The following is a 14,428-nucleotide window of genomic DNA, read 5'->3' as shown; positions in this document are numbered from 1 at the left end:
AGACTTTTATAATTCAAACGGCACTAGCAACACAGACAGGGACATAGACCTTAACTGATTCTTAACTCTTTCTTGGTGCACACAAAAAAATTTTACATTTCTTTTCTATTGATGAATAAAACGTGTTGTGATCCAGACGGGCTAAGTGGCAAGCTTGACTTTCAGCTACAGAAAAGCCACAGAGTGACCATCTCACCAAGGAACAAAGCGCACCCTGCTATTAAACACCTTTGAAGGGCAAAGAGCAAAGGGAAGTAGCATTAATTACCTTCTTGACATCCTTATGTATGTACTTGGCTGTCTGTTTGGCCAACTCTGTTTTACCTGTTCAAAACAAAGGAGGGAAAGACGCATGTTAAACAGCTAGAAAGTGCATATTATCTGTCCGGGGCTGTGACAGCCACTCGGCTATCCTGCTGTGAACCGTGCCAACTCCGAGGCCGTTACCTACTGCAACCAACGCCCCCGTTTTCTCTGCAAATGCATTCCCAGTGCAGCGGGAACTACTGCAGACTCCCTGAGATAACACCTTCCCCGAAAGCGGCCGTAAGGATGCAGAGGCCACGTTTTCTTTGGTAAGGTCTGAGCGGGTGTCCCTGGCATTGGCTTGTTTCAGACGGGTGGGTGGCAGCAGGTTGCCGGCAGTGGCTGCACGCAGAAAAGGTCAAACTCCTCCAGGAGACCTGCCTTCAGAAGGTGAATTGCCCAGGGCTCCTGAAGCACCGGGCCCCCTGAAGGGCAGAAATGCCCAATCTGAGATACTCAAAATAGCTAATCGCCCTGGAAAAGACCAATGTTTTTCAGGTGAAACAATATGAATGCCCCTAGTAGAGGAGCCCGTGCTGGGCCACGGGCCTCGGGCTGCACCCAGCCTTTGGGCCGGACGGAGGGGAGAAGCTGCGGGGCCGTGGCTGGGCGCGCGAGGCCTCTGCTCCACGACGTGCAGCCGCCCCGCAGCACGGCTCTCCTCTCCGGCTCGGACAGCCCTGTGCCGGACACGGCCGGTGAGCTCCAACTGATTTTGGAGAGTATTATCAGAGCAGCAAGCGGGTCAGGCTCCCACACCAGGACCTGCCGCGCTTGGTACTGCGCAGAGAGCAGGGACAGCCCCTGTCCAAAGGGCTTGCAGCTGGGATTAAGCCCTGGCAGGCACCCGCGGCACGTGCGTGGGACGCAAGAGCAATGACACAGCACGACCGGCAGCAGCTCCGGCGCAGCCCCAGCGCTCCCCGCTTCTCCTTGAGAGAAGGAGACTTAAGGAACGAGTTGAAGGAGCCCAACACGGTGCCTCTGGGGATCTCCTCCTTGTACGAGCAGCAGCACAGCCCTGTCCGAATGCCAGTTAAAAATGCAACAGGGAGCCCAGGGAGGCCCAGGGAGGAACACGGGTGGCGAAGCAAGCGCCAGCCACTTCATTTTAAACAGCTGATCCTGAAACGACGGCCAGAGAGATTTTTACACAAAACGCTGCAGTTGGATCAGATCTTTGCTAGACTTACTCTAAATGCTCTCCATTTCACGTGCAATGTCTTTTACTTTCTAGAAGAATAATTTCAGGGAAATGTCATAGTATTTTTTTTTATTTGATTTATATAAGGCAACTGTCATAAAATTCTAGGCTTACGAACAATCAATAGTTCAAAACACGTACCACAGAGTAAATCCACATCGACACAGCGTCAACAAACACAGCAGCTCAGTAAGGCTGAGACGCGGTGCTCCCAGCCTCGCCGTTCAGGGAAAACCGTGTTAAACAGGCAGGCTCTACGGCGTGCCTGAAACATTCCAGGCGCTGCCAGACCCACTGAATCTCCCGTCTTCCCTGAAGCTGCCTTGCTGCCACCCACTGGCATGTAATCGCTGGGTTTATCAGACTGAGCATCTTGGCTGATTTCAGCTCCTGACATTATCAGAACAGGAGATGCCGCCTTTTACAGACACAGAAGTCAAATCACCAGATGCTTTGTGAGTTAAAACTTGTATCTCATACTACGTCTGCAGCTAGTATTGTACCTGCACTGCATATATATCCATTTTATATTTTAACTAAACATTGAAAAATAAACACTCAGACACGTTAGGGCACAGAACGGACACGCAGATATGCCATAAACAACTATTCTAAACGAAAAAATGATATCTTAAAAATCAAACTAGCTAAAAAAGCGTACAGCCCTACATCGTCAACGGAACTGCAGCTTAAGGCAGAAGTGAGCTCTGCTGGTGTTAAAAATGTAACTTACCTAAAACCACTGTATTTTGATAACGTTGTGCCTCTTGGAGTATTAAACATCTGCCCCGGTCCCATCCCAGACCGGGGCTGTTTTTCAGTTAAGATAAATTTGGTAAATTAGAACTCTAGGATCACTTAATTAGAGCTCCCGCATAATAAAGGCCAGAAAATTTTGCCACCTCATTTCTGCATCAAGCCCTAGCCTTCCGGTGATCCTGGGCACTTCTTTTAGATACAATCACCACAAAAGAGCTGCCAAAAATGGAAATACATCACTGTGCTTGGAAGCATCTTCTGACACTGAAAATCTCTGTTAAAATTTTCCATCTTGTTTCCAGTTCATGCTTTGTTGCCTTCATATACTGCTGTGCCGTAGCCCAATGTGTGAGTGTATGCATGTATGCGTATGCATTCATGTGCATACGTGTGTATACATATATGTGAACGGATCTGTAAAGTGCTTAACTACTGTGGGAATCTACTGAAATGTGAAGACACATTAGATATTTTAGTTTGTACAATATTTGGGCTTCCAGACTACTGCTACATCAAGACCCATACAAAGTATCCACTTGATACATTAAAATTCTGAGCTGCTTTGCTTTCTTATTTCAATATTCATTTTTATGGCAGCAAAAGAAGAAATAAACTATCACAGAAATATATGAGAGTTGAAGAGCTGACAATTTATATTATTGAGCCTTCAGATCTGCTATAAGCAGTGCAACGAAGTCTCACAAACATTTCTTACTGTTTTTATATAGCTTTATAGCAACTCATCTAGAGTTCATACTTGGCCTGCTACTGCTCTAAGGCAGGACCCTGTTGAGACAGTAATTGTTGCGTACGCACCGTTTCCTTAACCCTTCCAGCACCGGCCTCTTCCAGACAACCAAGTGACTCAGCTGGAGGTAGGAAAAGCACTGAGGTTGTTTCAAATGTCACAGTTCAGTTATTTTAAATCTGTTTTTTTTTTTTCCCAAGTAAAAGTCATTTTGTCCATTTCATGAACTGATCAACTGCCATGTTGCATTTTATTGTGTTTGAGGAGAAATATTATCAGTGTCAATAAAATCACATCGTTACAAAGAAATCCTTGCCCACAGGAGCAAGACGAGCAGAGATTCTTTTTTGCGATAGCAAATTTCTATTATTAACCCCATCTACGGAGGTATTCCTACTGGAAAGCACAATGCTGTTAAAATTATCCTTTTATTATGAAAACTGTCCCTTCCTGAGTCTTTAAGGGCAGACTGTCTCCTGGGATAACTCAGTGCAAGACCACGCACACTCCAGCACGTGCTGCGGCCCTATGTGCTGAAGCCTGTGCTGCTTGTCCTGCTGAGGGGCAGGAGGATGCACTAGACGGCCACCTGGAAGGGCTGACAGCAGCTCTCACTGGTATGTTATGTGGAGCTATGAGCAGTTCTGCAGAAAGTGCTCGGGGCATGTGTTGGGTCCCAAGGAGCGGCTGAGCAGTCAAAACACCCCTTTCTCAGCCTCTTCCCATGCTTGCATGTGCTGTGCTATGGGCGCAGGTGTGCAGAGCAGCCAGGAACGCTCCCAGCACAGCCTCATCTCTGGCTCCCCATCCCTCTCAGGACAAAGGATAACCCAAATGTTACCTATTCCAGATGATCCCAAGAAAAGAAAGACCAGTGGGTGCTCTTCATCATACCAGCCATTTTCCTTCCTCCGAATAGCTGCATTTAAACACAACAAAAACAAAAGGGGGAGAAAAAAGGCATATAAATCAATGACACAAAAGCAAGCATAATTATCACTAAGTATACACTATGTTTTACTGCTCTCTACCCACTCAAAGTCCTCACTACCATTAGTGCTATCTAATTTGATTAGCCAGCAAAGGCCCCAGAGACACCTAATCAGGTTAGCATGGATTTGGAAAGCTGCCCAGAGCAGATTTCGGATAAAGTTTTCCAGGATGTGCACTCAGCGTTGCCAGGGAAACAGAAAGGAGGGTGGACAGTGAACGAACGAGAAGGGGATGTGAGGGGAGAAATCAAGAGGCACACTAGATTTCCAGCTTGTAACTGCAACCTTTCTGTGAAATGCCTGGTTTGAAGAAGTTTATGCATTATTCCTCTCATGCAAATTTCAAGAAGGATGTTTGAATTGAAGGTCACAACAACTCTGAATTGATGCATGGTTTCTTCAGGAGTGGCAAGGGAGAGTGTTTGGTTATCTCCATGCACGTCTGGACAGCAATATGGAAGAGCATCATAGCTAGGATACCAATGGAAAATTTGATACAAAGGCAAGGAGCATTTTTCTTATTTGATGTTTGGCCAGGCATTGACCAGTTATTAATGACCATTCACCCCCCACAACACTAGAAATAAAACCACACCCTTATTTCAGGACATACGATGGTTGTCTTGCAGAGTTTGATACCTTCTACCCAGTACAGGTCTCTGCAATCACCCAAGATGAGATTTAGCCACTCAGTCCCCGTGAACAGTCTCAGACTTGATGAGTATTATCTTCATCAAACAGTAAAACCACTGCATGACACAGGTGGAAGATAAGGAAAGGTATCCTAGGCCAAGAGGAACACACAGACCTGCAAGCTGGATCTGGCCTGCGGACACAAGAACAACTGCACTAGTTCAGACCAAGGCTCCATTGCTTCTTGGTCTTTTGGCTAAGAATTAAATAGTTCTTTCCATTTTAATACCTGATACATCCTTGGCTGGACTGCACATTATACGTGATGGTTGTTTGGTACTGGGAGATGGACGAGGTGCTTCCTCCACCCTCTCCAGGCACAAGCTTGGTATAGCAGTGTTCCCAGGAACGGTGTGAAAAGCAGCAGCCACACGAGGATGCCCAGGGAAGAATAAGACAACGGCAAGCATCCTTGCCCTTCCTACATTCTGCTGACTTCCAGCTATTTTCAGCTATTTTCCTGTGGCAGCCCTGGTTTATCTATTGAGTATTGTCAATGGGTCCCACTCCCCAGGACCGGTCCAGCCTCCCCTGAATCCACGTGAGTGTTATCCAGCACGCAGCTCCCCAGGAGCCTTTGGCAAGTCCGTGCTGAGCACAGGCTATGGAAAACAGACTCCAACAGGATTTGCACCCGGAAACATTTTGTAGTGACTGCTAGCAAATGTGAAATACCGGTGTAGGTGGGTAACCGGCCTGATTTAACAGTGTTTAGGGTCACTAAACTGAGGCAGTTCATGTGTCAGCTAAAGAGGGCAGGAAGAGGAGTAAGAACTTTGTGGGACCTGTTCTGAGTGTTGATCTGCAGGGCTCCAAATCTCAGCCCAAATCCCACCCAGATCTTGTAAGAGATGAAGCAGGGCAAGCTCATTATTTCCAACACTTCTGTGAAGGATCTGTGCTGAGGGATGTGGAGACCTGTAAGAAAGGCATTACTCAGGTCTATCTCCCACCTTGGCTCAGATGGGCTCCAGTGATGATCGGGAGAGCAGGCGCTGCCCATGGGTAGAGCTGTTTTCCTCACGAGACCAGAACATGTGCTAATGGGGGACTGTAGCACGGTTATTCCCTTGCCCTGACTGGTAACTCTGCCCCTGAATTAAACCCAAACCCCGGGCCACACTGGAAATGAGAAAAGAATCAGAGCTCGCTCAGCTGTGCGAGCCCTCTGGGCACAATGCTACGCACTGTCTTACACCGAGTACGGGGGACGGGGCTGCTCACCAGCTGCCCTGGCCAAGCTGCAGTCAGGCTGCGACCACGGGACACGAAATGCTCCAGAGAAGGACCATGGCTTGGACAGAACGTGGCAACCTACTCTGGCAAAACAAACTGATACAGTGCTCCAGAGCAGAGCACGTATCTCTCCAGATCAGCGCTCTCACCCCGCCGTTAACCACAGAGGAACTCAAGTATACTGAAAAGGCAATTCGTGGCAGGCGCCTGGTTCAAACGGAAAGAGATAGAATCACATCGCAGTCTACTGAGGTCCTCCTGATTTATCTGCATTATTTAAACATGGCCTCTATTACAGCTCTTAAAAAGAGTTATTCTTGCCATACTGATTGCCGTATACTGCAAAGTGTTTTGTGATATTTTGCAAGAAGCTACATAAAACAAAATTGCATTGTCTTGTAAATGATGGGAAGGCTACGCCTCATAACTTACCTGTAAGCGTGCTCTTTAAAATTCTGCACAGACCTGTGTCTCAGCAGTTGCTGGGCGTCAACAAGACCAAAGATGCGGCATTTTATGTTTGATATAAGTAGGGCACGAAATGGGCAAGATGCCAAAGAATTACAACCTAAGTTACTTTTAAGGTAGCAGAGGAAAATAACAGCAGCAGAAGCAAAAACTCTGCAGAATGAAAATTAGAGGAAAAAAACATTCAGAGACCTGCAGCTTGACTGCACTTTTCAAGCAACGCTTTTTCCAAACACTGCTGTACGAGTGGCTCTGCCTTTCAGTGATTTCCACAGCAAACATACTCCAGTTTACGAATAAAAATGTATCATCTCCTTTCTTTATGAATGCCATCTCAAAACTTCAGCCTGGGACTGAGTCTGTGTCCTCGTCCCTCAGCCCCGGGACTCTCAACTGCCTGTGGCTCCCCATAACGGAGTGCGGCACCTCCTCTGCCTTCGAGCACCCGACAGCAGCTCGGGAAGCTCTGGCTTTGTTGTCTCCCTGGGAGCTGGCAGGAAGTACCCGATAGCAATCTTTATATATCTTTATAAAGATTTATAAATCTTTAAAAATCCTGAAATTCAACCTGAGAAAGAAAGAAGGAAAGTCCATAAAAAAGCTCTGCTTGATAGGGTTAGGGAAAATAAAAGTGTCCTAAGAAAAGGGATCCTAACAGCGGCACGTGAAGAGGTCTTCTGCAGGTACAGGGAGAGAAAACTGATGTAGGTAATACTTAAGAAATATTTCCATTTTGCATGCAAAAAGAAGCTGAATGTCTTACTTAGGCTACACGAGTGACAGGGAAAAGCTGCCTCTGCCAGCAAGAGATATGGCAGGAGGGGGTGAAATAGCGGCAGCTAAAGTGAAATACTGTAGCAGACAGATTGTGCAACCGCACTGATGAGTTTCAAACGAATTGGTCAAGAAGCTCTTGGGCTTGCTCCTGTTGCTGAAAAGATCTCCACGCAGATAAACTCCTCTGAGCCTGCATCTGTACTTGGGCAGTGCAGGTAGGATACCCGGGCAGGATGAAAGCTGATAAAACTGGTGAGGATTAGGAAGATAAGTAGAAAGCCTCAAGTAAGTTTGAAAACCTGCCTTACAGAGCAAGAAAAATCCAATCTACTGAGGTTATCAGTGAGAGGTTTAAGGGTTGACTTGACCACAGTCATTAATTCCCTACACAAGAAAGTGCAGAACTCGCTATCTAGCAGACAAAGATCTAACATGCTCCAGGGGCTGGAGCTAGACAAACTCAAACTAGAAGTAAGGCAGAATGTTTTTTCAACAATGATGGTGATTAACCACTAGAACAGCCTACGAGTAGGAGGGTGACTGAATCCAATCACCTGCAGAGTCTGTAGAAAAAGACAGGGTATCTTTCTAAAAGGCGGTTTTAGCTCCGCCAGAAGCTAAGGGCTTGTATCGCTTGTACGCAGCAGGTGAGACTAAACGGTCCTAAGAGTCCACTTCAACCTTAAACTCTAGGGGCACATCGACCCTGCAAAACGGGGTCGAGCGCAAGGACTCTAGAGCTGGAGGAGACTTGAGCCACAGTGCTCTGTGGACTTGCCTGTTTATTCCTGGATGCAGTCTAGATGCATTGCCCAGTGCCTGAGCCAAGCTAAGAAGTCCTGACTCTTGTCAAGGCTTAATTAGCGCAGGCGTAGAGCCAAGCCCCGTGACTGGACTGCGTCCGGATGTGTCGCACTTGCCGCAGCTCCCAGACCCAGCGCCGGCGAGCCGGGCCAGCAGCGCGGCGGCGGCGGCGCGGCGCTCTGCGAACGCCCGGGCGCGCTCGGCAGGCGCCTTCCCTGCAAAAGGCACAACTTCCGCAAGGCGAGCGCAGAGACGAGGCCGTAACGAGAAGGGTGGGCACGAGAGGGGCTGCCGCGAGAGGGATAGCCCTGCCACTGAGGCCTGGGCAGGGCAGCCCGACGTTTCCTGGGGCAGAAAGGCAAGAGCACGACAACGGCTTTAAGGAAAGAACTGGGGCAGGCTTTTAAAAGCCTGTCCTGGAGCACCACCAACAAAGAGGTGAGAGCTGGCGCCTCTGTCCTCGCACAAATCACGGGCAAAGTGCAGCAGGGTCCAGCCCTGTCCTCCAGCTGCTCGCAGGCTAAGTCCTCCACACAAAATGGCCGTTGCAGAAGGGGGAACACGAGGGAAATAACTACGCTGTTTCACACGGGTCAGCAAAGACTGGGTTGGAGCGGCGGACCAGGATCTGTGCAAGATCTGTTCCTCGGAGAGCGTTCCAGCGCCTCTGCACCTCCCCGGCGGCGGAGGGCACGCGCTCCTCCTCTGGCCTTTATCGCAGCAAACGTGAGGTCAAATACCATGGGTGGATATTCTTTTTTGAAATTGATGGGGAATAACATGCCCACTGACAATTTCTGCAGCTATTCCAGCTAAGATAATAAAGGTAATAAACTTTTGCTTCAGGGCACGGAGTGACCACTTGCAGGGGTCAGCACGTACAGCGGTCCAAAGGCAGCTAGGTTAAGCGTGGTCTTTTTTCACTCTCCTCTGCAGCAGGATACCAGACTTTATGGATAAACGCTCAGCTCACTCATAGCAACTCCAATGATATAAACCGCACCATAAAAAACTACCATAAAGTTAGTGCTTGTGATTCAGAATTAGATCTTGGCTAGAGGGTGTTCTTGATCATCGTTTTACAGAACGAGTGAGTTAGATCAACGCAGAGTGATGAGGTATAAAACCTTTTCTATAAGTAGCCTTAAAATTATGACATATTCTACCACGCTGCCTAGCCTCAGCGCTCTTAAGCTTTGGAAAACCTGAAAAATTCTGGTTGCTACAGAGAGGGGCCACTAAACACCCAAGTTTTCTTGGCATAGTTCTCCAAATCCTAATGTTGGCTACTGCACAACTTAGCTTCAGCAAAAGGGAACAAAATGCCATCTTAGGACAAAAGACCACATCAGTGCCAGTTTGAAGGATTACAACTTCTGTAAGAGCAAAGAAAGCCAAACGTCCACAGAAAAACTCCTGCCCGTGGTGCTTGCGCCCCACAAAGCAGCTGCCTGCCACTTGGACTCTTTTTCACTAATATTCATTCAAGAAATCCATCCTACACCTCTTGGAAAGCTGTCTCCTTCCTCCCCTAACTTCAAGGCTGGCAGCAGTAAATAAACAAACAGAGAAAGGTCACACTGCTTTACCGAAATTTCATTAAGAAATCCAGACCCAATGTCCAAGCAGAAAGGCTGATGATGACGCCTGGGCCTTCTTCTTTGAAGCCATTTCCAGCGTCGCTGCAGTGCTTTCACTTTATTTCGTACATCTGTAACAGCGTAACTGTAGTGCTGTGTCTCTGAGAGGCCCTTCAGCTTGCTATTGAACTGATAAATTCACTGTATTACTTTACACAAATCAATACTCTAGCAGTTATCAGGGGTTGATGTGACCAAAATTGGTTTCAGCCAATTTGTGAGTGTAATAAATGTCCATTTATCAAATCAATTCATTCGGTGGTGCTTCTTAGGCCGCCCAGGCGCAGGGTACCACCGGGGTGAGTGTCTCCAGGACCATACCCACTGTGGGATCGCTCTCCTCTGTCAAGGCTCTGAACCAATGGAGCACACCAAGAGCTGGCTTCCCAGCTTGGATTTTACCAGCTGTGGAGTCTCTTATGAGATCTACCACAATCCCAAAGAACCTGCTGGCAGGCACAACAACGCTGGCCGGGCCCCACTTGCAGAAGATGATTCTTCCGCAAGATTCTTCTAAGATGCAGAAGAAGAAGAACCCCAAACTGGATCAAAGATGCTTCCTTGGAAAGTCTGACCTGCCTGGGTTAGGATTTGTTCCAAGCGCTCGTTCTACTTTTAGTTTAGACTTGTAGGCAACCTACCTCAGTAAAGCAAGCGCCTATGCACACAAAAATACGGGACTTGTTAAGAAACCTATCTTTCTCGTCCACATAGAAAACAGTTTCCTTGGGCTCAAAGCAAGATGATATCCCTGCTCATCCATTTACCTTCAGCTCTGAAACTCCAACTATTTTCAACATTATGACCACTCAGCACGTTCAAAATTTGTAATTCTACAATTAAAAGTGGACTTTCCGCACTCACCTTTATTCAAAGTCTCTACATGAAAAAATAAACAACATTTTTTCTCCCTCCCTCCTTATTCAACTGTAGGAAGAGTCTTAACACAGATTACTTCAATCCAAAAGGCTTTAGAAAAACAACCCTGGAAAATGGTGGCTTTGAAACCCCACCTCTAAGTGATCACTGCCTGGCAAATGTAATATACGTGTAAAAGGAGGTATTCTTTCTCTGGCAGCATAGTTAATATGAGATCACAGAACAAAAAAGATACGTACTTTTAGAAACATGCTCTCCTTCGGTTTATAATCTTAGACAGGAGACGCTTTCTGTTGGATCGCTACGAAGTACGCCTCGTTTCGCCCTGGTGTCTCTGCATACTCACGTGAAAAAGGCAAACGAGAGCAAACCAGATTCAGGGTATAATAATGTATGGAAGTGCCCTGGAAACACAATCATAAGCCTTTTAGCTGTTCGTTTGCATGAACTGGTTCCATTAGTCGCTGGGATCACAGGAATGACCTGCCTGTTTTTTTTCTACCGTGTTACAAGACGGAATATCTCATCTGGATTTTGTTAAAACGAAACAAACATCTTTGCCTGCACAGAGCACAGCATCATCCACCCGCAGCCAAACTGCCTCCCGTTAGGCAGCAGCCTTCCCCATTCGGAGCACAAGGAGGAATATCGAACCCTCGGAGGTGGCCGGTTATCATCGGGTAATCATTATCCAGCATATCACAGTCCTGCCATCATCTGTCCTATTTTGTGCAACAGAAGAGAGAGCAGTAGGGCTCTGATATATTTTGTGGAAATGACAGAGAAGGGCTTCTTCCCTCGGTGGCAGCAGCACCGAGTTATCGCTGGTGTGATGAGGGCAGGCGAACATGCCCGTGGTGCAAAACCCTGACAGTCGCCCTCTCCGTGCATCCCCCCAGCCAGGACCCGTGCAGTAAACCCCAGGGCTCCCATTCCCTTTGTATCCTTGGCTGAGCCTCTCTGGGGACTGTTTGGATCACGTACCAGGTGACAGATTAAATCGGATTATTCAATTAAGGCAGCAGTTATAAATTAAACATATCAGCTAGGCTTGGTAAATCTCGAGGCATGGTGTGCAGCCAGTCTCCTAGCCAACAAACTGTATCAGCGAGCGCAAAACAAGAGGCACGTGGAGTTGACAAAGTGGCAGCAAAAACAGCTGGGAATAAAAAATAATAAAAATAGATAGCAAGTGCTTGGAAAGAAAAAGTCATGTCTCTAAATTCATCCTTCCTGAAAGAAAACAACGAAAATGGGGCAGGAGGGAAGGGGGGAGGAGGGGACAGAGACTCTCTTGCTACCTTTCGGTCTGATATCCTGAGGCTGCGGGGGTATCAAGCACATTCCCTATAATTCAATAAGAGAAACCTCCATAAAGGCAGCCACTTTAATGTGCACAAACACCACCTGTGTCAGAAACAGGCACTACCCATTAATCAAAGCTTCCCAATTAGCCCATACTGCTGCCCCCAGGCACAGCCACTCTCAAAACACAGAGGGTGTCTGTTGTGCTTGCAGGGCGAGAGCTTCCACATCACACAGGACTCAGCTTTGTTAACTATCCTGGCATGTTTTTTGTATTTATGACAGCACGCTGCTCACAGTTCTGTCCTGACCTCAGCCCGGTCTTTCCTAACTGTCCATTTTTCAGGCACTATATTAGGATGCACGGATGGTTCGAGGAATTATGAACAGGACAGAAGGGCTTTCAGGCCTTGGATTGACAAATTGGACCCAGCCCAGCTTGCTGGTAATGGAGTCTTGATTTCCTTACGGTGTTTTAATGTCCAGCACGAAACAAACGACTCCTGAGTTTTGAACAGCCCAAGTACATCTGGAGAGGCTACATCGAGCTTCGCACGCGTGTCGCGCCAAGGAAAAGGCACCTTGCCGTGGAAGTGGAAACCTTCACTGTCCTTCGGGCGCCCCGACCGGCCGCGAGGCGCTGCTCAGGAGGCCGTGGGGGCCTCGGGCCGCATGGGGCTGTAGTTTCAGGCTGTCTCCGGGGTCAGACTGATGCCACAGGCTCACGTTTCGCAGTGGTAACGCTGCTGGAGCCGTGGCGGTATAAGGAAAGCAAGGCTTGTAGAGAGAGGTGCCAGCGCTTGTCCGGCTAACTGATATGGTCGGAAAACATCGCCCTCTGCTCCACAGATGCCCAACACCCTTTCCTCTCAAACTGCCTAACTGATTAACATAACGAAGTGCAGCTCAGAGCAACTGTCTGTCCTCATCTGAAATTTGCGGTTTCTGTTCAGGCCTGCGTGCCTAAAAGCTGGCCTGGTTTTCCCCCAGCCCCGTCAGAGGGTCTAACGCAAGGCATCACCTTTCCCTGCAAACCTTGCTGCACACTTGTATGGTTCCTTCCCAGCCACAAGAGGCCAGACTCCTCATTTATTCGCTGCGTTTATTTATTTATTTTTTTTAATAGTGAAACTGAGAAGCTGAAGTGCAGGAGAAACGCCTCAGGAAAAGGCACCAGGCACCCTACCCGGGGAACGTGGGCCCGAGGTTTTCTAGCAGATTCAAAAAAAGAAACACTAGCTAACTAAGTTTGCACCAGGCCTGCGCTGTTTGCAGCACGCTCACAGACACAAACCGCAAAGCGTTTTGCTGAATCTGCAGCACAGGCAACTAATGCCGCTTTCCAGCTAGAAACCAACAGAAGCAGACCAGCAAAGGCAAAGTGCTTTAAAATACAGTCTCTAAAGGAAACGCGTCACGCCGCAGTCCTCTCTCTTGGCAGCGGCCACAGCGAGAGAAGATCACGGCCACTTGTGTACGTCTGTAAGGGGCTCACAAATACAGCAGGGGAAAGTTACAGCAACACGCTACCGACAAAGGATTTTGCTTTAATATTGTCTTCAGTATTTACTGAAAAACGCTTCCAGAAAGATGAAGACGGGAAGAGCTCAGGAGACAGATAACCCTTCTGCTAGCTGTTACCCATTCTGCCCTCCCACAAGCCTGGATACCTTGAGACTAACGCTGGATGCACTCGGAGAACTCGAGATCTTAACTCCTGCTGGGCAAAGCGGGACCAGATTCTGAACTCCCATTGGAACCAGTGGGCCCTGAGGCAAAGAAGAGCTTTGTGTCGTGAACAGCAGCAGCTTCAGCCGAGCAACTGTTTCTTCAGCAACAATTGCTTCTCTTGATACAAGAACCAGAGGGCACTAGGTGAAATTAGCAGGAGGCAGATTTAAAACAAATAAAAGGATATATTTCCTCACTAGCTATGCAACTCCCTGCCAAAGGATGCTGCAGAGGCCAAAAGTTTACGGGAGCTCCAAAGGAAACAGACAGATTCATGGAAGAAAAATCCCTTGTGGGCTGCTATACACAAAGATATAACTTTTGGCTCACTGTGTTCCTGGGTTGCAAACTGCTGGAACCTGGGAGAGTAAAGTGGGGAAATATCCCTCTGTATTTGTCTTGCTAATACGCTCCTCCCTATGCTGCATTAGCAGTGACAGGACACTGGGCTAAACTGCCCTTTGCTCTGTCATAACACACATGGCCAGAAAAGTATGGCCAAAGTATGTACTAGTATTCTGATCAGAACAGAGCCCCAAACCCGTAAGGAACACAGACAAATTCCCCAAAGCAGTCTGTGTCAGAGGGGTTTATCTACATGCCCTGCAAAACTGCTAGTGAGTTATTAATGAATAATATTCTTGAGACCAATGGTCTTGTGAAAAAGATGGTTCTATCCTAGGCTCAGGTTCAGCCTCTGTCCTGCAGTCCTTCAGCCGAGAACTGCTTTCACGCTCAAAGGTATGCACTGCAAATCTCAGTGAATAACTTCAACCTTCAAGTCTCTACGTTTAGTCTAAAGAGACTAAACAACGTTTAGTCTAAAGAGAAATCATTCCAAATGGAAGGGCTGGTAAGCCTCTAACTGACAAAAAAGCACGTCAGT

The 14,428-nt window shown here is 47.6% G+C and overlaps 1 protein-coding gene and 1 non-coding gene across 2 annotated transcripts in view; one reads left to right on the top strand and one right to left on the bottom strand.

Annotated features, from left to right (window-relative positions):
- Positions 1–14,428, bottom strand: part of CLPB (ClpB family mitochondrial disaggregase) — a 99,648-nt gene that overhangs the window by 18,861 nt on the left and 66,359 nt on the right. Inside the window, exons 8-9 of the mRNA XM_068930873.1 lie at positions 3,859–3,936; positions 269–324 (exon numbers count right to left, since the gene is read on the bottom strand). Coding sequence (XP_068786974.1) covers positions 269–324; positions 3,859–3,936 — 134 coding nt within the window. The remainder of the gene's footprint in view (positions 1–268; positions 325–3,858; positions 3,937–14,428) is intronic.
- On the top strand, positions 4,879–5,064 carry LOC138065862 (U2 spliceosomal RNA). The gene has a single exon (XR_011138907.1). It is a non-coding gene; the product is annotated as a U2 spliceosomal RNA (small nuclear RNA).

Source organism: Struthio camelus, chromosome 1 (assembly GCF_040807025.1).
Source record: "Struthio camelus isolate bStrCam1 chromosome 1, bStrCam1.hap1, whole genome shotgun sequence".
In the NCBI taxonomy this organism is placed as follows: Eukaryota; Metazoa; Chordata; class Aves; order Struthioniformes; family Struthionidae; genus Struthio; species Struthio camelus.
Note: the sequence above shows the minus strand (reverse complement) of the source record. Positions and strands in the feature narration are given on the sequence as shown.